Source organism: Simochromis diagramma, unplaced genomic scaffold (genome assembly GCF_900408965.1).
Source record: "Simochromis diagramma unplaced genomic scaffold, fSimDia1.1 OVJJ01000453.1, whole genome shotgun sequence".
Taxonomy (NCBI): Eukaryota; Metazoa; Chordata; class Actinopteri; order Cichliformes; family Cichlidae; genus Simochromis; species Simochromis diagramma.
Genome location: NW_024387471.1, coordinates 1,201,666 through 1,228,312, shown reverse-complemented (window position 1 = coordinate 1,228,312; position 26,647 = coordinate 1,201,666). Strand labels below are relative to the sequence as shown.

At 42.5% G+C, this 26,647-nt stretch overlaps 1 protein-coding gene and 1 long non-coding RNA gene across 3 annotated transcripts in view; one reads left to right on the top strand and one right to left on the bottom strand.

Moving 5' to 3' along the window:
• Nucleotides 1-23,923, bottom strand: part of nek7 (NIMA-related kinase 7) — a 60,785-nt gene extending 36,862 nt beyond the window's left edge. Inside the window, exons 1-2 of one of the 2 annotated variants that reach the window (XM_040015037.1) lie at nucleotides 23,660-23,923; nucleotides 2,479-2,566 (exon numbers count right to left, since the gene is read on the bottom strand). In XM_040015037.1, coding sequence (XP_039870971.1) covers nucleotides 2,479-2,538 — 60 coding nt within the window. In that variant the 5' untranslated portion in view covers nucleotides 2,539-2,566; nucleotides 23,660-23,923. Of the gene's footprint in view, nucleotides 1-2,478; nucleotides 2,567-11,906; nucleotides 12,823-23,659 lie in introns of those variants that run through there. The other variant, XM_040015036.1, reaches the window with a different exon arrangement.
• A 172-nt stretch (nucleotides 23,924-24,095) lies between these two features.
• Nucleotides 24,096-25,693, top strand: LOC120723547. Its single transcript, XR_005693774.1, has 2 exons — nucleotides 24,096-24,219; nucleotides 25,603-25,693. It is a non-coding gene; the product is annotated as an uncharacterized LOC120723547 (long non-coding RNA).
• The last annotated feature ends 954 nt before the right edge of the window (nucleotides 25,694-26,647 follow it).

The following is a 26,647-nucleotide window of genomic DNA, read 5'->3' as shown; positions in this document are numbered from 1 at the left end:
AAGACGGGATAAAGATAGGGTGGGGGGCAGTGGGGGACAAGCAGCAGAGAAGAGAGGGCCGACGTGACAGCCCAGCAGTGCCGACGGCTGCCACAGAAAGGCCAGCGGCAGCAGAGAGGTGATGTCTCACATGGAGAGAGACTGAGAGGCACGCAGGCGCCGGGAAAGAGAAACTCGGGGCACAGACGTACGAGGAGGGCTAAAGTTGAAAGCTCGTCACTCTGCTCTGGCATGCTATCCTGCAGTGAACAGCTTTTTAGACAGCAGAGGTTTTCAAAAATAGACTCCAGAGTTAATAATCAGTGGGTGCACGTCTATTTGTTGTGGATGTGGAGACTTAACAGTAACACCAGAAAAATCAAAGGCAAAAAAGGAAGAAAGAGAAAATGACCTACGACACGGACACCAGTGAAAAAGTAGAAGAAGACCAGTTCACACATTATAAAACCAAAACTCTTCATCTTGTTAACATAATATAAAAATAAAAAGTGCATATATTAAAATAACTAAGTTATCAGCTAAGCTCTCCAGATGTTTAATCCAAGACTCCATGAATACACTTTCTTTCTCACCACTGTCCAGATGTTGGCTGTGATGCAGAGCTTTGTCATCAGTAATGTCAGTTTAATCTCAAAACAGGATAAACAGGAAGAAATACGGTCTCGAGAGATCTCGACCAAAATACTATCAGACTGTGCTGAGGACAACGTCGTTTTCACATGAAAACAGTGTTTCCAAAATATGTGGAATTAGCTCGGCTGTAGTCCAAAACAGACAGAGACGGATATACGATAAGACAGCCAGGAACACAAGAAGAGACAGACACGGCAACTAGCAGCCCTGCGGTGAGGGGGGGGGAGCGACTCCCACTCTCACCAGTCACCAGCCCCCTTGAGAAAGCACCATGCAATATTCATCCTCAGCCAGTCAGCCAGCGAGCCAGGCAGGCAGTCAAACCGGCAGGATTCACCCCAAAGGTGCTTCTTCTTCTCCTTCCACACCACCTTGTCTCAGCGCTTACAGACAGATCTGTGTCTGTCAAACTCTGCAGTGACGATCAAACTCCGGGGGGATGGTGGTGGAGGGTGGGGGGGTCCCCACTAACCCTCCCACTCACTCAAGAGCAAATGCACCATTAAAAATGCACATCTTACCAGCTCATCTCGTTTAACTAATGCATATGCATCATACCTCCGGGACCAAGAGAAATTATATTGCAAGTGATACAGAATATCCTTCATCACATATACAATTCAGATTTCTCCAGGAAGAGGCTGGTAGGGTTTTTTTCTCCCTTTGCTGCCGAGTAGACTGAACCTTAGGAAAACTGTGAAACGGATACAGGACTTGTTGAAAGACACCCATCTGGATGCTGGTTAGACAGTCATCTGCATAATCTGACTCCATCTTCCGCTGAATGTGGAATCGGTTCAAACATGTTCTGTGAGACTGAAAAAATGATGCAATATGGAAAGTTCACCGTGCTCCCGAGTACCTAAGCGAAAGAGGTGAGCCTAGAATTAACACTGATGTAAACTGCTGGAAATAGATGGAACAACACAGAGCGAGAGAGAAAGAGATCATTAAGACTGAACAACAACACGTAACGAACTGCTGGGAGATCAGCTGGAGATCTACTGTATGTGTGCGTGTGCGTGGGGGGACGGTTGCCTAAGTCAAATTAATTATTAGCGCTTTTATCTGACTTTCTTCTGTGTGCAACCCAATTATCCTTAATTTTGCAATTACAAATCTCAGAATAATCAAGCCCCTTGGCAGTTCCAGTGTTAATGTTGCCGTGCCCTTGCATACGCATTGAAAAAATAAATAGATAAAAAAATGAAACAAAAACAACAACGAGTACGGAGCCTATTTTTAGTGCTCCTTTCTCAAAAAGATTCCACGTTTACTCAGGGGCATATGGATGATCTTCTTTGTTTAAAGTCTATTCAATACTTATGGAGGCAAAAACATCCTTCTGTAGAGAAATCAATGCGCCTGAAGTTGGAAGACGATATTAAAATCCAACAGCGGCCTGATCTGCACAGAGCAAACTTGAGTTGTATCGAACCGAAAGAGGCTTGCGAGGAGGCCGGGCTCCGGCAGCCTCCAGATCTCTGATCAATAGTAACAACTCAACATTCATCCACTGTCTGTCTTACACAGGCTACAGAGGTCTGAATGAAGATCAGGCTGAAAGATACATCTTGATTGATGCAGAGAGAAGAGATGAGCATGAAATATTTACAGTTTAAAACAGGAATTAGGAGGAATACAACAGATGAAGGAATTTCCCATCATTCTTCAATCTATAATCAAACTAAACGGCATTGAACACATCTGTTAAATAAAGGCTAAGACAGGTGCTGACCACAGGATGCCGAGGCTGAGTAATTCCATTTTTATCTTAGTCTGCATCCTACTTCAGATCCTAAGTCCTTCTGACTGGTGTTGCAGTGTGCATCTGTGTGGGGTTACCTGGGGTTGAAACACTGGCACAGCTGCTTGCTGTCCTTGTGGCTGCGTGTCCATATCCATGGTGTTAGGAGCTTGATCCCGTACACCTCTGCGAATCACACAAACAAAACAGGACTCACGCTTAGACGATGCAACGCTGATCATCAGGTGAAACAAAAGTCGATCATTTCCCTTCAACAGTACGATTAAATTGTATTCAAATGTGGAGCAATGTTCGTTCTGCAGCATCAAACTAAGGAGTGACGGTTGCCCCGGTGTTGAGTTTCAGCAGCTGAAACCTAGGTCACGTCTTTGGATATGATACTCTTTGTCTGGGTCCCTCTCGAGTTGCGCCGTGGCCGAGCTTCGGCAGAGATAAAGCTGCTTGGCATTCTCCCAAGGAACCTTTCCTGGGAATTGCAGGTTACACCAGTTACTGGTTTAAGCAATTCCACTTTATTTTTTCTTTTCCGAGAAAATATAAGCCACCTCAGGGTGAAGAGGTGCAGTATGTGTATATGCCATGTTTTTCTTTAATTGCACGTCCTGGCATGTGGCTTAGAAGGAAGCTACTTGCCTGAGCAGCACAACAAGTTGCTTGCCTCATCGTCACAGACAATGCAATAATAGAAAAAAATCACCTGAATGAATAATTTACAGCTTTAAAAATTACGATGCACAATTATATTCACACTTGAAATTAGCTTATGATTCCAGTCTACACTCACCGTTTCAAAATTAACACAGAATTACTTGTGATTTACACGAGATACCCGCCTGTTTAACACAAACCGTGTGCCATCCACGAGGCAACACATGAGGTGAGATATTTGTATGTTTTCAGCATCACAAAAACGTAGCCAAGGACAAGCGTGCACACACACACGTGCACACACACGCGCACACACATGCACACACACGTGCACACACGCCGACTGCTCGTTGATAGGAAGCAAATGACTAATGATTGGGAACCGAGGATAAAAGAAATACCAGGAATTACAACTCAACCATGGTTTTGTCTTCTTAGGGACTTATTCACAGGAATAGCACTCAAGCAGACGCACACACACACACACACACACACACACACACACGCGCACACACGCACACGCACACGCACACACACACACACACACACACACACACACACACACACACACACGTAAAAAGAAAAGTTCCACACAGGAGGGAAAGAAAGCACACTTCACAGTGGGCCATTTGCATGTTTTTCCTCCAAAGCCGGTTTGCAGATCTGTTGGTGTGTCACTCGTGTATTGGTCACAGTCTCTTGTCTCTGTTGCATTGAGCCTCCCTGGGCCAATTAAAATGTGCCGGTGTAATGTAGATGAGAATAACACTGAAAAGCAGTCTCTGTGTGTATATCAATCAATCATCTGATCAATAGAGCAATTATATAGCTATCTAACCATATAACTGATTAATAGGTTGACACACAGATTCTTTGGGCAGTTTAATATTTTTATGATGTGTGTCTATGCACTTTGAGCAAACACATCATTTGCAATTATTGCTGTGCTAAAATCACAGATTAGCTTTTTCTTGATGTTCGTGTAAGTTTGGAAGATGGCAAAATTATTTACTCAACCCCGTTTCCAATGGATTTACATCGGCTATGCTGGCAATATGATTCTCTTTACTTATGTAATGGATCATTTATTAATAAGGTTGACATTTTTAAATGCAGAACAGCGTTAAACGCTAAATGATCCTGACTCGTTAATAAACCTGCTGGAGAAAAAGTATTTTTGAAAACAACCAGCTGTGGTGGTTTTTATAAACACCTGGAAAGGTTGTTTGACTGTTTGACCATCAACATTTCAAGCCACAAACGTGCAGCACCAATACGTTAAACAGACAGACGCACTCAAGGTCGTTTGAAAAGTCAAAAGGAGGTGAAAATCACCCTGGAGGTCCTAACAGAGCGTTAACAAAACAGAGAAAAGGCTACATTTACTCAGATACCCATGAACATCTGGACAGAGCCTCAGGCCGCACCGGTACATCAGCCCTACATCATATGTTGCTCCTTTTGATTGGTATCAGAATATTGACCCAGAACAAATACCAATATCAATATTCAACGGTTGTGCCATATTAATTTTGCACAAGCGAAATGTTCGTAGTGTGAAGAGTTCCTGAAAGGCCGTTGATCTGTGCATCTATCACCCACACTTTAAAATCAGTATCAGTACATCATCACTCAAGAGCTTTTATCTATTACAGGATATTTTAATACCAGGTGAAGTCGGGGCCTCTTAGTTTGAACAAGCTGTGTGTCGTGACATTTGGATTTCGCGGTCACAGTGGACTTTCGAGTCACCCGCCCAGCTGGCCTTCGCGGCTGTTGCCGTGATTCTTTGCACTTCAGCCCCGCGCTGTGTTAGATTGAGGCTGGCACCCTTCCTTCGCTCCCTAACCATCTTGTGTTTCTAACCGCCTGAGTGTCAAAATAACCGCAGGGCATCAGAGGACGTTCTTTCGCCTCCTACATCCCACATTAACAAGATCAATTAAGACTGCCACGTTAGATTAACACACACAAGGAAACAACACAATTAACAAATCTAACTCGATCAGGAGGCGTAAACAGGGGAAAATACGCAAACCGTAGCAGTGACTGCGCAAAAACACAACCGGCTTCATCACGCTGACCTTAAATCCCTTTCATCGCACATTCCTCTTAACTGTTCCTCTCGCTGTCTCGATATCCCCGAAAGGTTGCTCGCCACAGACAGGAATTCCTGACTTTCAAAACACATGGAAGCTCAATGTGCCACTCTTGCTTGCATTTCTGTCATGCGGGTGAGAAATGGTGGCTGCCTTTCTGGTAACAGCTAAAAGCTAAATCCTCTACCTATTCATAGATGCATGTCAGAGTCACATTTGGACCTTTGGTGAGAGACAGCTGCAAATACACAACAGGACAGACAAGCAGAGCCATTTTATGCTAAATATGTAGACACACATACGACTGGCGTTTGCCTGGAATAAGAGTTTTACTTTTATTATCGTTTCCTTATTTTTCACAGATCTTCCTTTTACACCGATATTCTGTCAGGCTGACTTTATTACAATTATTTCTGCACAAACATTTTCACCACTATAGATCGTCTATGAAATGTAAATGGACACAAACATGTTGTTTGTGAGACGCCGTGAGTCCATCCGAAAGACCGACGGTGTTTTCAGAGGAAACTGAAAACACCGTCTCCGTGCAGACCACCAACCACTCAATGAAAACAAACACTGTTTTCTGACTGCGTTCCATCTAATGTGAGACTCCAGCCCAGCATTCTCACAGTGGGCCCATCACACCGAGGTAATTATATGAAAGAGGAGAAAAACAGAGCGAGGCGGACTGAACAGTTTTATTTGTTCTCACACTTCCAGCACACAACAGATTTGTTAATTTGCCTTTTTTTTTTTTTTTTATTCCCATCTCAAATCTTGTTTTTGTTCTTTGCATTTTTAGCCCAGTTTCCTGCTTTTACACTGCTGTGAAATAGTCTTGAGCCACGCCTCGTTTCCTTATATTTAGCTTCTTTCATTCCTATGCTTGTCTTGAGCAATAGATTTCTAAATATCTTTCAAAGTTTTCCTCCGTCCTCTGGCTGGTTTTTAACAAATTTTCACTCATTAGCGAGGTTTTAGTGGAAAGGCGGCTGTCATGAAGCCATTCTTAAGGAAAGGAAACAAGAAGAAAGGGCAAAGCTTTGCTAAATTACAGAAGAACTGGACTGAAAATCAGGATTTCAGCCAGTGGTGTTGGGATCTTGTCAAAAATTTATGGAATTATCAACGCAGAAAGTACCAGATGGGATTATATGGTGGAAATTTTGATCCACCATGCAATGCCATCTGGCAGGTGTTTAATTGGGAAGGCTTCAGCATGACAATGATCCCAAACACGTTGGCAGTGCAGTAAGACACACCTGTACAGGACAAAGAAAGAAGAAACAAATAAACAAGCAGACAAACAGGAACACTATCAGTCATGGATTGGCCTGGTGGCATCAACACAGCTCCAAGAAGAAGGTCGTTCATTTCAGGAGAAAAACAATGAATCCACTCAGGTTTTTAAAGCTTTGGACTCTTTGTGTAAACGAACATGGCTGAATTTTGGAGCTTGAAGAATGGTCAGTATGGAAGCTCAGAGGGGGCAGAGATCTGCCCCAGCCTACTTTTAACCCGTCTACAAACTAGGGCTGCCACAAACGATTATTTTGATAGTCGACTAGTCACCGATTATTTTTGCGACTAGTCGACTAATCAGATCATCATCCATTGGACGTAAAACGTACAGCTTATTGCACCAGCAGCATCTGCTCTTATATAACTATCATTAGCTTACAGCTTGAAGTGTTTAAGGTCTGTGCTAACTAAAAATAAAGACAAGATGATAGTTTATTCAATTTTAATGAAGTTTGCAGATTGTTTCGGTGAAGTTTAATAAACTCCTTGCTATCTAAAATATAACAGGACACCGGAGTAAATTCTGAGCATCTCACACTTCTGATAATCAGCTGTCTGCTTGAAGTTTATTCAGCTGTGTAAAAACTATAACTTTAATCTCAGCCAAACCGATTTACTCAGGAACAAATAAAAGCACTTTGTGTCCACTCAGATATGCAGACAATGCAGTTTCCATGACAAACAAAAGGAATAGCTGCCCTGAAGCAGACAACGGTCATACTAGTCAGGGCAGGCCTTGGACCACCACATGTTTGCACATTTATCTTCATTTTTATTTGGTATAATTTTTTTACAAAGAATTTCTTGTGTTCCCCCTTGTTTGGAAAAAAGATCTGTTACATCTTTAAAATATTTTGACCACGTTTGAATTTGCAAAATTTTAAGAAAAAGTTTGTTGCACAGTAAATGTTCTTAAAATGGCATGCTATACTGCTCAGTCATTTTGACATGTATATGCAGAAGAAAAGAATATATTGCGATGCATATCGTTACTGCACATGCTTCAAATTATACCACAATATGGATTTTAGGCCATATCGCTCAGCCCTAGTTTGACCTTCTCGAAGAATCGTGCAAAACGAGTTCCTGTTTGAACAGTGAACCATGTAAACCATTTACCAAAAGGCTGAGAGAAAACTTCTGTAACATAGTTGACAACAACTTTCCCAACCTTGATAAGAAAAAGCACATCTTCATTCAAATGGGAAGAAGCTGAGTGTAAGTTGGAAAACTGAGTAGGGATAAAGCCGGGATTGTGCAGGAAAGAGAGGGACAGATGCAAAACTACGAAAACTGCCAGCAGACAGAAAAAAGCAGCTTGTTAGCCCTGATGTGCTCGTGGTCCTGAAAGAGTCGGTGTGTGCCACAGACACTGGCACTGGCTTCAGCTCCTCTTTAATCCTCATTTCCTCCTTTCTGCATAAATCATTTAAAACAGGAGAACAGCGAAAACAAAGAGAGCTAAAGGGAGGGAGATGATTATAAAAAGGTGGATCAAGGCAAACTGGGATGGAGGAGGGATGAAGGAAAAAGTGAAGGGGAAGGGTCCTGAAATTTAGCAGTCTCAAAGAGCAGAGTGCACAATCAGCTCTCCATCCCAGGACAATAAATACGAACGCAAACCGATGACCTCGGGTTTAAGGAGAAGAGGAAAGCGATCGGGGGGGGTAAAGAGGAAAAATATAACGTGACACTATCCGGCCCGAGTGCACGATGTGAGAGAATCAAAGGCACCTTTGAGGAGCCAGAAGACGACAGCGAAAGTGCTGGAAGAGTGGTGTCCATGATTACAAGAAATGGAGAAACCTTTGAGTCTGGGCTCATGAAAGCCCACCCCGGGCCTCTTCTCAAAACCCCTGCTACACTAACAGTGATGACACAGAAAGAGGAGAAGAGGAAGAGAGCCACTAATGATGGAGGGGTCCAGATACTACAGAAGCAGCACACTTTCCAATTCATTTTAATCACTATTCAAAATCATTAGCACAAATGTGCAGGCACTCGTGTTCATTGGGCCGTGAGCTGAGAGACAGACAGAGAGGGGTAGAAGACCAATTATACCTCAGCGTGTGAGCCGGGCTTTGAGGTCTTCGAGCAAGACAGTCCAAGACTCGATGGAATAAAAAAATGAAGTTAGGACATTAGATTGTCCTGAAAAAATCAACAGTGTGATAAAAGGAAAACTGTGGAAAAAAGGCAGCCAAACAGATTACATGTTCCCTCTATCTAGAAATTTCCATTTCCTCATATCTGGTGACAAAAGCATGAAGTCAATCAGGCAACAGACCCAAACAACAACACCGACACCAGACAGGACTCGCTGTTCAAGAACAAGCAGAGGTTTAAGCTCCGTTTCACATCTACGAGCCATCGATGGAATAAATAAATAACAGCCATAATAATAATAATAATCCTCATTTTTATACGTAGAAATGTGTGCTTGTGATGCTGTTACAAACCTCCACCCTCTTACTGGTGGAGCGAGGACAGAAAAATAATATTTAAAAAAGGAAATTAAGACAAAGAACTGCGCGTTGGTCCACCGAGACGCTACAAAGGCCGGCGATCCATAATGTGGCTTGCTGACTATTTATAGTCACGCTTTACATTTTTCACCTTCAGATTTTTATAGCCTCATGATTATTTCACTGCAGAAGTAAACAGCACAGCACGGTTAGCCGCGCTTCATGTGAGGCCTAATCTGATTTATTTCCCCACGATCCAGCGCTCTGCTTTACACGTACAATCCACCTACTGCAGCCTCTACATAACACACTTTCATCCCACCTCCATGACCCAGTAATCCCATTAACGACGCGGGACTCTCCTCCGTCTTCCTGTTTGTTTGTGCGTCTCCCCGCGCACGCACACCTGTGCGTTTGTATACCCGCGCATCTCGTTTTCATTTTCCACCACTGGCTAAAGATGTTCACCATTGAGGAAAGAGCTCAAGCACAAGCAGGTGTCAGCCGCTCTCCTCCTCTTTATCCATGTCCCTTGCTCTTCTCCTCCTCCCCACCTCCTCCCCTCCGTGCTCCGTCGCTCCTGTGTGCTTTGGACACGAGTTGGCACGCGGCTAAAAGCCCAGGCCACCTCTCTGCTCCATTGTCCTACCCACTCTACAGCGGTACTGACGGCGAGGGACCCTTTGTTGCCAGTCTGTCACTTCAGCAGGTGCCTTACAGTAAGAGGCAGGAGGCAGCCAGCCATCCAGCCTGCACGGCTTCGTTAGCACAGAGCACCGTTTGATGTGCTCATTTCATCAGCCGGAGACGGCAGCCGAGGAGGATGCTAATAATCACTTGAAAAACAAATACATTCCACTCAGGCTTGTAAAAGATAAACTCCAATTTCAATGATAAAAGGAGAATGACAGACATTCATGCTACCAACAGAAAAAGAAACTGCCCCCCCCCATGCTAAAGTAAAACCAATTCATACTGTCAATCACTGAGAATAAACAAGGTATATTGACAAATTGCTGACTGTGTAAAGAAAGACAAAACCGTGTGGGCAAAGTATGCAAAAACAGAGCTGCATTTAAGACAGCTGTGTGATCCCTCAGAACCAGCTCAGTGTGTCAGGGAGCAGGCTGTGTGAAGGAGAGAACCCCCCAGGCGTTCAGCACGGGGACCCTGGGGGTTTAGGCGCACGCTCACTACATTCACAGCCTTTCAAAACGCTGCACCACCATCACACCTCAGTTAAAATCACTTAGAAACTGAATGCATAACGTGTGAAAGGAAATCAAGAGATTTCATTTAGACTGGTTTGTCTATCTTCAAGCGACGCCGAAGACTGCGTTTCCCCTCGTATCACTGCATCAAGAACGGTCTAATTATGGGTATATTTCCAAGTGTGACTGGTAAACAGTTGGAGAATTATAACTTTTTGAGTGCCGTTTAAAGTTAAAAACACTCACGTAGCCGGATCGGAGCCAATATAAATCGTTATCCGTTTGAGAGCACGCGTATTTTAGAACGCGGCTCTTTACCACCAGGAAGTTACGCCGTGTTTTTTAACGTCGCCTCGACTGCTGAGTTACCGTGAGACTCTGGATCTGAACTAAAATGCAAAAGTCTCACAAAGTGACCAGAGGAAAGTAAAAGGACCGTGTTTCCTCAAAGGAGTCAGAAATAAATGTCTAAATAAAAATGTCTTACAGTTTAGTTTCCATTAGTGTGATTTACACAGTAGGTTAACATGTGACTTGGGCCACCGCAGGGGGCGGGGCTGCGCACGTATCAAAACTTATGTAACACAACATCAAGATTTGTTTTTATAAGCGACACTGACTAATCTGAATATCCATTAACTCTTTAAATTTGCATATCAAACCTGACTCCATAATCTCAGAGATCTCACATGTATATTATTATTAATGCAAAAAGCATTTAATCCATGAAACAATGGATGGAGGACAGATTTGTTTTTGTCGCCGTTACTGTTTTTAAAAGCACACCCTCACTTCATGTGCACCAAAATATCCACACCCAGAGTTGCAGACCGCAGTAAGGTGAAGATCCCAAGGCTTTAGGCTGCATTAGTCCCTTGTGGCAACAACTCCTGGTCTTTCACAATGAAGAACAGAGTATTGCGCAGCCGAGCAGAGCTTCCTGCCCTCCAGGACCAACGAGGGCTTTGTTTGTTAGCCATGTCACTGACTGACCACCAAATTAGCTGCATCACCTCTGGCACCAGGATATTGGATGCGACATTCTGTTCCACGGGGCTGTGGCTGTGTTTGTCTGCGAGACCACGGGGCCAACATTAAAAAATAAAGAAATGAAAACACAACGGGGGCAAACGAGGGACTTTCACTTTTAAAAAAAATAAAAAAATTAAACAAGGGAATACCGTGCTAACTACTGCTATGTGCTAAATAAGAATCGATGGGACCAATTACTCAGGATTATGTGTTTATCAGTTCCTTTTAATCGGTGCAGCCTGCATTAACAAATAAAACTCACGTCAATGGAAACTGTGCACAACTTTATCAAATAAAGGCATTTTCTCCTCCTTTGTTAAACAGCTTAAACCCTGCTTAGGCCCATCTCATTTGTTTTTTGAGTCGTTTGAGTCGAAGATGATCACAATCAATAGAACTGGCAAATATACTGGTTTTAATAAAATACCAGTATCTAGCTTTGACAGAGTCGAGTGTTCCTCGCTGTGTTTCCTTTGGCCGAAGCTCTTAATCAAGCACAACACGAGAAACAGCAACGTAATAAAAAGCTTCTTTCAGGCAGCGGGAGTAGACGTGGACGGTTAATCACGCTTTATGTTCATTACACTTTCGGCTTCTAGCAATTACAATAAAACAGCTGAAACAGTCCTATCCCTTAATCCATTTTACAAAGATGCAGTTCGGTTCAGCATCAGTGAGCAGCGGCCCTAAATCATATTTAACGTGTCTGAGCAGCCATGTGACCAAATAATAAAATGATTTTTACCTTTTAGTCTGCCACTGTCTGGTTCTTAGATGACAAGGCACGACTCTCTGCGAGCTGGAGATGGGGGCTGTCATCGTTTTCCTAAGAACTAAACTTTAGCAGAAAACATCTGGAGTCCACTTTGCCCATCATACAAAAACCAGCAGCCTCTCTTATTCCCTCAACGCAGGCTTTTTCCCTTTCACTTGCATAGTTTGATGCAGTTACCCTGTGTAAGCAAAGAAGTTTGTCTAAGAGGAAATGACAAGCACAAGATGTCCAAATCATTAGTAATGTGAGAGGAGCAGTTCCCAGGCATGTCTCATTACATAGCTGACTGCTAAGAGCTCATGTTTGGGACTTTTCTGGGCCCAGGCCTTCTTCCATGCTCTGCACCAGCATCTGTTCTCCACAGTTTGTAATGGAAACTTCTAAGACCCTGAACCCACAACAACCTTTACTCAATCCTGGCGCTCGATGAGGAAAGAAAGAGACACACAAACAAACTGTGGTTCACTCAACACATTAATGTCATAAACGTAATCTCGTGCAAACAGACGCAGAAAAAAAAGAATGAATATGAAGCTGGAAGCCTACACCGAGCACGCAGTAACAGTGGGCCCAAGGAAACACGGCTCCACAAAAATCAAGCTTTGGTCTGGCTGCGGTTCAGCCCGCTGTGGCTTCTGCGGTGGCTTCTGCAATCTTTAACCAGATCCAGAGCGCTGCTCCTCAATCAGAGGTCAAATACTGCTCTGTTGCTTCACCGGCATGTGAGTGCTTTGTTATCAAGCTGCCAGGGAGGGCGACTCTTTAAGCTGAAGCTGCTTCTACCAGCTCAACAGATTCTGAATATGACGATTGTAGACTGTGAGATGATTAAAAATGGGGCTGCAGTTAGAAAACCAGGTTTGTTGGCACAGAAAATAAATCTGAATAAATCAAACTATACAAAAGCAGCACCACATTTCTGCCCGGGTACATCTCAAAATAAAATACGTCCCGGGGCTAGCGATATCTCCGGTCGGGCGACCAAAATCTATCTCATCGCTGCCCCTCGGGCCACCATATAGCCCGACGGGCGGGGCTGAGATAGATTTTGGTCGCCCGACTGGACGTCGCTAGCCCCGGGACGTCGGGCTAGCGATTTTGCGAGCCCTGTTTCATTTCTCTCCTCACAACTTCTCCATTACATGCAAGTATGTTAGGGAAGACATGTATGTTCTGTCCTTTTTTAATGCAGCAATGCAATCAAGTAAAACAAGCCTGGTGACGCCATTTGTCCCATGTTGTGAGCAGGCTGCAGTACACCGACTGTAGTCGGCAAAAACTCCCAATTTTGGTCCCGATATCATATAAAAACATAAACTTGCACATGAGAATAAAACATGCACAGAAGCATAACTACACACACGCAAACATTTCAATGTTTATTTTTATTCCTCGGGCACTCGTCCTTCTTTGCATGAGCGCATTACCTGGCACGCCGACAGAGCATTGCTGTATGTGAGTATGTGTAAGGATCTGACGATCGGAGAATACCGTTACCCCTAAGGGGTCGCACCTCTCTCCGTTCTCGCCCTCCTCCCTTATCCCTCCTCTCTAGTCTGTGCCTGAAGGGATTTCCCTTTTCAGTTCATGAGAGATGTCAGACCTGTTCCACCATCCCTCACACGGAGGCTGGACTGTGCCCTATATTTACCCAGCATCTGTAAAACTCCACAAATCAGCCTCATTTCTAGAAATCAAAGCCAAGCGGAGCTTAACAGAATGACAGCTGAATCAAAATGCCCTCGACTCATCTTCATGCAACAAATGTATCCGATTACTTTTCACACCGAGCGTCACACGCAGGAGTTATGAACTGTTGCACGCGATACCACTGTGTGGAGATTAAATTAGGGATTCCTGTTGTTGTGTTTCATTTATAAGAATTGTTTGGGATTCCACTCAACATTAATTACTAGCCAGTAGAGCTGTGTCCCATCACACTGCAACGTAAATATATGTAATGTGATCTTTAACATTTCTAAAACTGAGCGCATGTGCGTATTCTGGGATTACTTGATGAGCATCACCTCGTGGTCCTGTCCAGGATGACAGCTACACAAAGGCTAACAAAGGTCACTTTATTCTAACATTTCAAATTATTATCAAATTTACTGTGAGTGCTTTCATTCATGTATGTTAACTGCACAAACACAACCACAGGCACACAGCTCCAGGTCTGGAGGTCTTTCAGACATCACTCTGGTCCCTTTAACATTAGATTGGAACAGGATCTTGAGCTTTATTGTGAAAGGTTTATGTGGATGCTTTTACCGTCGTTGTTGCTAACGACAACGCATAAAAACAGGCGCTTGTCCGTCCATAGTGTGGTGATATTAAATATAAGAGAAAGAGAGAACTTTAATGAATTAATATAACCGCTACAGTGACCATTAAAACCATGAACAAATATTGCCATAAACAGTTTATTTTGCGACACCACGAAACAAACGATAGCGTAAAATGAAACGATAGATTTTTTTTTATATCGTCATCCGATATATATCGTTATATCGAACAGCCCTACTATAAGGCGCACTGAAAATCCTTTAATTTTCTCAAAAATCGACAGTGTGCCTTATGTATGAATTCTGGTTGTGCTTACTGACCTCGACCCGGATGAACGTTAACTTTTTTCCACTCGATAAAAGTTAACGTGAAGGTTCCTGATGGTTAGGGACAAATGCAATCGCATGGCAGGATGCTGTAAACGGACCAAACTTCAGTCAGGAGAACAACTGAGATAATCCATCCACAATACAAGGTTTGCTTAATGCGCCTTATGGTCCGAAAAATACAGTACATAAAAGATGGGCGCGACATCTGGGCTGCTAATGCAATCAAGCTTTGTTAGCAAGCTAAAAGTATAAATTGCGTAGGTGTTTAGCAGACCTGGCACAATCTTTCACTCTTTTGCATGTAGTATATCTGATACTTTACCAAAGTCAGGTTTATTTATACCAGAATAGAGTTGACAATATTCCGAAAATGAAAATGTCAGTTACCGATATTTGCATAGAAAGACTGAAGCAAGAGAGGGAAAAAAGGGAGAGATGGAAAGAGAGAAGATCCCCAACAGGGGTTGAAAGCAGCTAAATCAGATAGGTCTTTCCTGCCTCTTTCTTTCACACATTACAATATTAATATTAATGAGACTTCCTGTTTTTCCCACCTGTTTTTTTTCTCCCTCAGATGATTTGAACATAAAAAAAAACTTAAAAAGCGCAAATTCCAGGAGTTGCGTATCACAGTTTGACCTGGAGCCACACAGCAGACACCAACCATGACAGACTCGCTGTTCAAAGCACGCGGGAGCTGCTTTCATCAGGGTATCCTGGTGGGGTTTTTTTTACAGTTTGACACCACCAGCCCATGCCATCTGCCTTTTTCTAAAATCACAACTTCAAGATGAGCTTTCTGCTTGTGTGTTGTTTTAAGGTGGGCTTCACAACCAAGGCCCAGCGTCACGCAAGCTTTTCCTGCTATGCTGCTTGCTGGCTGCTGTTTACAGCCAAGCCTCGCAGTGTGGTGCAATGTTAAATATTCACTGTTAAACTGTCAAGCCAGAACTGCTTGGGAACCCAGCCAAGCACTCACAGTTCAGCAGCATCGGATTCTCCTCTTCTTCAAACATAACCAAACCAAATCAATCACTCTGTTTGCAGCCAAACCAAAAATCAGATCACGTTACCTCCCTCCTCCTGCCACACGCCTACTTCCTGATAGCCTCGGCCTACAGGGACCACTTTATTCAGCCTTTTCCTTCATTTATAAGTAAACACATATTCTTTATCATAAATACTAAACACACTTACATTAACACTCATCATTTGTACTTTAAAGACCCCGTACTCTAGGCCTGAGTAAGCCTCTGCTGTCTCCCGACGTCTGCCATCAGACATCTGTAAAATATTTTATTTGATGCCCCAATACCACACTGGCAAAGGTCTCTCATCCTTGACTTGGCAGGACTTCTGACAGACCCAGCCGGCAGTGCCACGCAGGCCTAACTCCTGCTGCTACAGCTTCCTGCTGCTCTGGGGGAGTCAGGCTGCGAGCCTCCCAGACTGTGGGCCAGGCAGGGCAGGAAGGAGGAGACTGAGGCGAGGCCCCAGGTAGAAAGGACTCCCAGGAGAGGTAAAGCAAGAACAAGAGGACAGAGTTGAGACATTTCCAGTTAAGATGTGTAGCACTGCTGGCTTAATCAGTCTGTTAAAGTGACAAGATCCTGACAGAGGTTAGCTTTACTCAGACATGCCTGCTTTTTGAGGGGAGGATAAACGCATAGGACTTGTTGTGGTTTAATAACCCTCATGAAGTGAAACCACCATGCTTTTAAATGTGTACTTCTCACCGTCATTAAGAGCAGGGGCTCTATGTGTGCATGCACTCAGACCGATCATGTCTGAATGTGCGCCTGAGTCGATTGTCTGCACCAAGTCAGACCCGCTAACATTTGTCAACATGGCACACGTCTGACAGCACGCCGCTACACAGAAACACGTCAAACATTGTAACTTTGTATCTTTCCTGTATCTCGAGTTGCTCAACAAACTCAAAGCCACAGTTGTTTTGAAGCATGCCATAAAAACTCTTTGAGCAAGAAAAAAACTGTCTTGGTGCAAAAACTCACTTCCAGACTTTGTCTCACGGTCTCACTCTGCCCAGATTAATCTCACTGAAGCCACGAAACTGCTCCTTTATAAAAAAAATTACCTTGACTTTGACCAACCGAACACCAGTATTAAGTAGGGGTGCAACGATACTCGTATCGATATTGAACCGTTCGATACAGTGCTTTCGGTTCGGTACGCATATGTATCGAACAATACAACATTTTTAATTTATTTTATCAACTTTCCTTCTGACGATGCTGTCTGTGTTGAGAGCTCAGTGGATCTGCGTTCGACTACTCCGCCTAGGCTGCACTGTCGAGCGCAGATCCACTGAGCGCAGTGCAAGCTAGCAAGACAGAAGCTAAGCTCGTTGCAACATGGCAAACTGAACCTCCCCCACCCTCATTCAGATCTGGCCTTTGGAATTATTTTGGTCTTTATGTGAAGCATGACCCTGATGGACAAAAGTAAAACAGTATGTTGGATGTGCCACGCAATGCTCAATTACATGGGTGGGAACTAGTGCGTTAGCGCAGTTAGCTCGTTAACGTGTTGACACCGTCCAGCCCCATGCACGGGGCGATTCGCGGTAGCTCATTAATGGAGATTTGCGGCGTTATGGCGTTAATGTCATTTTAACAAGATTAACGCTGACAGCACTAGTGGGAACACAACGAATATGACTGCACATTTACTCCGACAGCATCCTAGTGCAAAGACAAGTGGAAGCAGACAAAAACAACAAGCAGGCATGCTACAAACTTTACCCGAGTCATTTAGACAGCCGTTAGCACAGGATTCTCCTTATGGGGACCTGATATGTTTAATATGCTGCTGAGAATATAGCCCAGAAGAAGCGTATAGTATAGCTTTTATTTTGGAAAGAGCCATTTCTCTGTAATAAACTCTCTTTTCCAAAGATGAGGGATTCCTCCATCAGATAGATTTATTTTTTATTATTATTTTGTTGTTTCAGCAACATTAAATTTAAAAACTGTACTTTTGAGTTAAAATATATATTTATAATTTTAATAAATTACATATTAAGAAAGGCATGAACATTTTTTTGTATTGAAAAAATATCGAACCGTGAATTTTGTGTATCGTTGCACCCCTATTATTAAGCTATGATTTGTTATCCATGTGTTTATCACATGAGTCTCTCCTCACTGTGAGAGACTCATGTGATAAATGAATGGATAACAAATCCTCTCAAATGGTGTTATTAAAATAATAACTAGCAACAGGCTCAGAGTAAATACTATGAAAAGCCATCAAACCAACATGTTCGGACGCCCGCAACTTGATGAGGATTAACGGAAGAGGCTTAGGAGTCACAGAGGCCAAGGTCAGGGAGAGCGTCTGAAATGAGAAGCAGTAATATGGGACAAATCGAAGAAATGGGTGATGTGGAAGTGGAAAGAGAGTGAGACAAAGGGGCTTGAGGGCAGTTTTGGCAGCAGGAGTTAAGGGGACCTTTTCATTACGACTCCTCTTCCTTCTCGATGCCCTCAGGCACTGACCACAGCCTCTAAGCCCCGAGCCAAACCGAGAGACCAGGGAGACCACAGAGGACTGCAGTGAGTCAGGGTACAAACACAGAGGGGGGGAGGAGGGGCAGAAGAAAGATGTCTCCCACATGTAAATGAAGCGCCGTGAAACTGATTCAAATAAGAGTATGGTTTTACCCTTTCTTCATTTTAGCTACGACCCAAGTGATTTATGTCACCTACCTATATTTATCTACACCTAATTATTACAAGTCTATATTTTCAACATGTACCACCTGATAAAATAAGCATACATTACGTTACGAGTTGTAAATAATATAACAGCTTTATAGAAGTTTGTATACAACTCGGCTCATTAGAAATACTTTGATGGTGGTTCCAGCGTTCTAACAGAGCACAGTGGCACATTTCTAAAATAGGGCTGTGCGATATGACCAAAATCTCATATCAGACATTTATCGTCCCAACAACAAAAATTTTACATTTTCTGTAAATTCTGTCAAACTCGAACAACTCGACTTGCGTGAAGTGTTTTCAGCTGGGCGTCGTTACCTGGAGTCGAGTGTTACATAAGTTGAAACGGCTGCAGGGAAAAGCCTCTTCTAAGGTTTATTTTTTTGCACCTGACGGCTCTTTTTTTTGTTTCTCATACATAAACACTCTGCATACTATTTCATGTGACTCCGTTTATTTTGAAAAATCTCAACAGGATCTTGAGCTTTATTGTGAAAGGTTTATGTGGAAAATAAACAAGCGGACACGCGATGGTGTTACCGTCGTTGTTGCTAACATCAACGCATAAAACATATGCTTGTCCGTCCGTAGTGTGGTTATATTAAATACAAGAGAGAAATTCTACGGTGACATCAAAACGATGAAAAATTATTGACGTAAACAGTTTATTTTGCGACACCACGAAACAAACGACGGACGTTTTCATATCGTCATCCGATCTATATCGTTATATCCAACAGCCCTATTTCTGAGTGCAACGGGTCACAGCAATTTCCTTTTAGAAGATAGTCTTGCTGCTCTGAAGATATCATGGTAATGGGGTAGTATCAGCATTTGAATGGGGCATTTACTTCCTTTCTTTTGGAGCAGTGAACACAGTGCAAATCATCTATTTTATGGTTGATCACAACGACAAAAAAAAAAAAAAGTTCCCTAAAATGAATCCTGCAGTTTTATCTCTGACGTCACTAGAAATGGAAAAAAAAACTAACTGTAAAAAGAAGAACAAAGACTGCAAGAGAGAGCGAAAAATGTCCCCAGATTTTCACACTAAAAAGGGGAAGGGTAAAACAGACAATCTGTCAAAACAAAATGTTCTTATACAAATTTCCTCTCTTCGGCAGCAAATCCCGTGTGAAACATTAAGGCTTATTTGTGGTGAGATTGGAACAAATGCCCATAGCACACTCAGCATGCAACACACACAAAAATCCTCCTCTCTTTCTGTTCATAAGTGCAAATTCATTCTGCTTTTGTCTCATCTCATGACAAATGCATACTGTCACTGTCACTGATGTGCTGTTTACTGTGGCATATAGCATCTTGTAATTATTCTGTGAAAGTGAATTTGTATCCTGAGGGATTTGTATTTTTGTGTGTGGGTAATCAAAAGCGATAGAGAGGGAGAGGGGACGACTGCAGAGTGATCACCGATAAAAATCCGACGGAGCTGCTGGAGAACCATCTTTACAGCACAGTTCACAATATGCCGAGATGGCTTTGGTACTTCAGTCATACACTGACTTAACCTGCAGGCTAAGCCCTGATCAATAGTGGATTTTACAGGCCTATGCTTACAATTTGGGGGTATTGTAAAACAAATGAGTAATAATGCAATAATGCACTGTATATGACTACTGTAATATATCTAGGTGTATAGATAACCAACTAATATACATTGTGAAAACACCTGTTCATCTACTTAATATCTGCAGTACACTGCATGAGCAGCTAGTCTACCAACATCTAAACAGAGTGTTAAAATGCAAACGTGCTGTCAGTTACTGATCCTGCACAAATTACTTAATTTGGCAAAACTGTGCAAAACGAAAACGAGTGTACAGCGTGAGCCACGCTTATCTCCTACAGCAGCTTTATTAAAAAGCAATTTCCAAATCAAAACTGCTAACTGTGCTGAAATTATTCAGTCTTCATTTAAAGCTCTGTCTGCTGTGCACATGAACATTATTTTAAAACAGGTCTTGTTTAACTTTCTCAATGTACACTGAAAAAACCTTTGCATAATTGCACCATTTAGTTAATTAATTGCTTTAATAGAGCGATTATATAAAAACACAGTTCTTTCATAAAGGGTTTCAGAGACTGTTTAAAAAAAGAGAACAGCAAAGATGTGAATCAACCCTTCCTCTCATTTCAATGATACTCCACGGTCCTAGCATTAGCTGACCCACGGGCACTGAAAGCATTTCATAAACTTTGAATGAGGTCCTAGGTCAGTAATTTTGTGTTTGCATGTCTTTGTAGTGGGTTTCCCCCAGAGCACTACACAACCCAATGAGAAAAGGCATCAGTGCCACAGTGAAATTGAGAACTTTCCCGTGACGTAAGGAGCTGCGAGGCATCCACCAAGGATATTTGAATACTTGAAACATCAGCGACCCCTGATAACAAAGAGGGGAGATGGATATGAAAAATATTGACGAGCAGGCAATTTAAGGAGTGTGAAGCTTGCTCACACATCCCACTCTCACTGCCAAAGAACCTATTTTAAACTCCAAGCCTGGAAATGAAAGACTCAATACTGAAATGCTCTTTTTTTAAAGAAATATTAGCCATTATATTATATTTCTATTTTTTTATGTGCAAATAATCTCAAAACCTGAACAACAGAGAAACCTATACAGTGATCTGCTACTTTTGCCAGTTTTTTTTCTGCACAATGCTTGGCCAAGGTCTTTGACATCATGCAAAAGACAGCGTTTAATGTAGCTCGAAATGGCCTCGGGAAGCATCTTCCTTCAAATATGCTCTGTGAAAGCAAAGAAAAGAGCCAACATTTTTTCTGTTCTCTGTGAAAACCCAAAGGCAAGATGACTGTTAAAAGTGGTCAGATGACAAATGTCTCATCTGATCTTTAATCCAGGAGGGGGGGGCGGCTTCAGGGCTAAAACAGGAAACTCACACAAGATTGAGCTATTTGGTAAATTCCACTGTGCTAAATCACCGCTGCAGTGCCGCACATTTCTCCACACCGATGAATGGCATTTCAGTCCTCGCTCTGAAGGTCGTGCTGCTATCACACAATGTGTATGTATGGGACCCCGGGCGCCATCAAATATCCATGTCTGTGCTTCTAAAACAAAACTTTTCTTCAATTTATGGCATCGTCAGTGTCTCTTACAATAAATAATGACTTAAATAATTTCTAATATGAACAATTTTCAGTTTCTACTTCCCCCGAGCTGCCATTCAGTAACACTTTTATTAAATCCAAACAACAGAACGGGGCTAAACAGCCGAGTTTTGCCAGAGCTTGTCAAAAGTAATCCACCTCTCATCAGCTCACGTTCAAAGTGGGATGTTACTGGCAGAAATCCCTCATCACAGAGACTGATGCAAACATTTGGCAGCCATTTTCTGATCATCCGGTTCATGACACATTCCTTGATAGTCAACTTCACAGAGCCAGCCAGTGTTCATCTCAATCACCTGATGACGCTGGCAGACTCGAGCCTGTTGTCTGACGATAATCGGATGTGGCAACAGAGAAGTGAGTAATAATTGGGTCAACAAGGTATGTCAGCTCCCACTAACTCTGGTTTGAATCATCTCTCTGCAGCGTAGCCAAACGTGATAGTACGACGCCTGAAATATTTGGCTGTGATAGGCAGCGACAGCAACGTGGCACGGGATACTGCTTTCAACCTACATCTGACCCCGAGATGATTAGGCTTAGCGGAGATGAAGCCGCCCACATACCTGTGCAGGGAAATCTGGTGGTATTTGTTTTGTTTGCTGTGCCTTTGGCTTGTATTCACTCCTTTTTTCCCCAACTTGTTTTTCCACTCATGCCATTGTTATTATAATTTGTATTTTTAATATTATTACGTTCAAAATTAAAGATGAGAAATTACAAAGTTCCAACAAGACTGTGGACGCCATGAGTGTGTAAAGGTTTTGCAATAACTACTGTTACTCACAACAAAGGAAGTAAAACGAGAAAGGCCTGATCTCCGATTTATTTTTTATTTGAATAAATTACTTCTTTGTACCGACTAGCAGCTCTCTTCCAAATAAACCTCGTCTACCAAGTGTATAGTTTTTATTGTGTTTGGCAGCGTGGAACAAAAAGACAGCTGGAAGCGCGTATGCCTTTCCCAAAAATTACTAAAAGGTTAAGAAACAAGTGTTTTGTAATACGCCTTTACATGTTTTCCTAGATTAAAAAAAAAAGAAAATGCAGAGGTGGGTTTGTTTTTTGAACTTCCATATTATAATATATTTGCAATTTGTCTGACAGCTACTTTGGCTTGAGTTTAATAACACAAGCCCACATATGACAACTAAAAGAAGCTAAACTAAGGCAGATTCACTTCAAATTTTTCATTTTTTATTGAATTTATAAAAAGAACATTATTTTTTCCCATTATCAGTGATAATTGTGAGACAAATCAATTTAGATTTTGATCTATAAAACATCAGAACACAGTAATTTCATCAGTGTTATTGAATGTGAGACCAACAGTCCAAACCTCAAAATTATTTACTTGACTTCATGTTTTTTTCCTATCAAAATGTCTCGTGGTTGTCACACATTAAAAAAAAATTCCACCCAGGGGAAAATTACAGTATGGGCGTATGTAAACTACTGGGTTTACATTTACAGAGCATGGGTGCCAAGCAGAGGTTCATGAAAGGCACCCACTCCATATCCAACCCTTGGCCCCGCTGCAGTCATGTTCATGGATGTTATACTACTCGACTAAGAATTCCTCCACAGCTGAGACTTCAAGTATAGTAAGCGACGTTGACAGACACGTAACACATCACTATTGACACATTATACAAAATAAGCCTTTGACATGAAAAATACCTTCACATCATAAACTACTGACAATCGAGGATATAAAGAAACGCTGTAAAGACAGTCGTGTTCTTCTACATCACCGAGGCGGTGTGTGATTACTACTGTTTGAAAGCTGTTGTGTAGTACGTGTAACATGACTGTAACATTGTAGCAACAAGTGTCCACTGTCATGTTGGCGCCGCAGGATTAGCCGCTTTAGCACTTTAGCACAAAGCCGTTTTGCGTACATTGTAATATAAACGTTACAAAGCAGCTGGAAGCGTTTACTGACACCTTCGACTGTCCGGTTTTATAAAGATAAAGTCCGCAAAGCGACATGCTAGGAAGCTAACAAGCTAGCCTAGCTAGCGAACTTCGAAAAACTTCTTCAAATGAGTGACAAACTTGTGTCTGAAGGGCAACTGGTGACTACTACGAACTTTTTCTGTCACTTTCCGAGGAAGTTAAAGCGCAAAGGGCAACAGCTTACGAGGAGTTCATTAGCAGTAGTTGAGTTTCAAAAAGTTCACTGTCAGCTAACGCCGTGTCAGTTCTTACCAGGAAGTGGGAGACAGTTGCTAAGCTATTCCTTCTTCACGCTGAGGCTTTTTCCTGATGGTTATGGCGGTTATCTTTGTTTTGCCTTTCCCTTTCTTTCCAAGGTCGCTGCGAGAAGTGGACTCGGTGGGCCTCTGTTCCTGCGTGGCACCGTGACTGAGCTGGAAAGTTGTCTCGCAGAGAGCGCCTGTGCCGCACAGCCAGGCGAGATGTGTACGTGTTTTCGGACAGACTCTCCACTACTAGGCCCCCCTCATCACCACAACGCTGACCCGTGTGACTGTAATGTAAACAACCCAGCATTCCCGGAGCGCAGGGGAGGAGCGAGTGTCAAAGAGTGAAGGGAAACTGTCCAATACCGCGAGATTCAAAGGAGCAGCTTCACCACCTCGCGCTGTCTTTACTTTGACTCGTGTTATTTACGGACAGAGGAGAAGTTTCCTGTTTCAACTTATGGTGCATTTACCGGCTCTTTCTCGAGCTTTTCACTTTTAATTGCTGCTGGGTTTTTCAAACGCACTTGTAGACAAGTGGCATCTGCTTATATTATAGGAAAACAGGTATGTCTATAGCAGGCACCTCAAAAGCTGTGCAGCTCACACCCGAATAATTTAGATGGATAAATAGATTTACAGTTATCGCTCTGTGTTTAGTTTAAAGAAGTTGCATTACACCAAAAAGTTGCACCTTAGTGTTGCAAATTCCATCCACCTCTCCAGTTCACTTCTGTGGTTGAACAGAAGATGGTCCTAGCTTTCATAGGGCAAGATGGCCCACTTCAAGTGGGCCTGTTGTCCAAGCCTCCCGCGATTATCTCGACTTGGGTTTTGTTTTTTTGTTTTTTTTATGGCAATCTTTGCTCAGAATCGTTGCGTTTTTCTTCATACCGCCCACCACTGTCTAGGATGTCATTCTTAAGTTGCAACAAAACTAAAATATTTGGTATTCCAACTTTGCTCAGAATTTGCATGACAATCTGTTGAGGCAGTGTAAGAAGGTTTAAGTGTGTTCAGGCAGCCAGGTTGCGCTGAATCCACTGATCCACACGCGTACTCTCGGCTATTTGCTCACAGTCTCGCTTGCCATCATTGCACGTGTGCACATGACACGCGCAGAGTCTGTAATTGGGAATATTAGGAGAATTTATTGACAAAAAATGGTGCCGCGGATTGACTCGCGTGGACAGCGAGCGCAACTGGAACTGATCAGCTTACTTTGCTTTGATAAGAGCTTCAGCAGTGATTTCAGACTGACAATTCAAACAGCGCTGATACACAGGAAACACATCTGTCTTCTTCCCATCCCCATTGTTAATAATCAACAAGTTAGGTGGGGCTGTGTTTTTTCTCCCTACTTCAATCGCCTTTTTTGTTAACCTCACTGCAAATATGGAGAAAGGAGAGATGCCTGGAGTGTGGGATTTTTTTCCCCCTTTTTCTTCAACAACAGTTGAAGATTAAAAGAAACGTCTCACAGAAATCTGTCAATTCTGTATGTGAATAATGCTGTGTGGAATTTAATGGCATGAGTTATATTGGGTTTCCTCTACACCCACATTTTCTCTCAATAAGATCAATGCCGCTCAGTGACAGATAGGGATGGTCTTTTGTATCTTCAAATTTCAGGTTTCTAAGGGAATAATTAGATGGATGGATGAAAAGTAATGCATCAGTCTGCGAGGGGAGCTGCACCCCGAGTTCCTGTAGTTCAACACGCATGCCTCCACGTGTTTGGTAGAAAACTGTTTAATAATCGTGTTGGGTTTCCATTGTTCTAAAAGTGGCTCTCTGCACTGATGTGGCGCTTTAAACCAATGGCAAACTTTTTGTGTTCTTTTTTTATTGTTTATTTAACAGAGAGGATCTCCTTTTGATTTGGGGATATTTTTTTTAGAAAGGGAAGCATTCTCATCTATTTCGCTCTGTTCCTTTCCAAACTTTCAGGTGTCGCTCGCAGGTAACCAGCATGGAAAAGGTTCTTCCTCCAGGGGAAATGAAGTAGGTTGAATCGCTGAGTTTACAGAGACCTTTTACTGTAAGTGTGACATTTAACTCTGATGTGTTTGAACACACATGCTGAACGATATTCCCACAAATGAGAACTGATGACAGCGAGCCTGAATTTACAAGAATTTGGCCGCAGTGTGAATGTTCCGATATTCCATAAGCGATGGCAATAAAAACAACAACCAAAGTTGTTAGACCTCATTTCGTTGTATTTCTCTGGGAAAAAACATGGAAATCCAGTATAGAGCCAAACCAGAGTTTCTGAAAGTCAACATTTGGCATGACCACTTTTATTCCTCAACTCTTTTAGACAAGCTTTCTTCTCATTTCTTTAAGTAGTCTTCAGGAATAGTTCTCCAGGCTCATTGAAAGACATTCAAAGGTCTGCTTTAGATGTTGGCTGCCTTTTGTTCCATTTCCTGTCAAATTGATCCCACACTGCTTCAGCACTGCTGAGGTCTAGGCTCTGGGGAGCCCCATCCATGACTGAGAGTGTTGCATATTGATGTCATTTAGATTTGGATTCATCACTCCATGAAACCTACTACCTCTGCTTTTCAGCCACTTCTACTGTAATTTGGCATTTTATTAAAAATGGCTTCTTGACCATTTCTGATGAGGCAAACAGCAGGTGGATCAGCTGAATGGCGAGATGCCTCCTGCATGCCCTGTGTCAGGTCTTTGCTGGATTTTGTTCCTATAGGACATGAATCTGCATCATCAGTTCATCAGCCATGGCGCTTCATCTTTTGTCCTCCACCTGTTCAGTTTCCTCAGATTACCTTTTAGAACACACTGCAAAGCAAAATACTATTTAATGTCTGCCACACTGTGGCATTTTTCAAGTTTTATTGTCACGTACAGGTAAACAGTGTAGCCACATGAAATTCTTTGGCTTCTGCTCCTCAGCTTTACATGAACATATAGAAGTATGCAGTTATATTAAAGAGGAAAATAATAATAAAAATAACAAAATACTAAA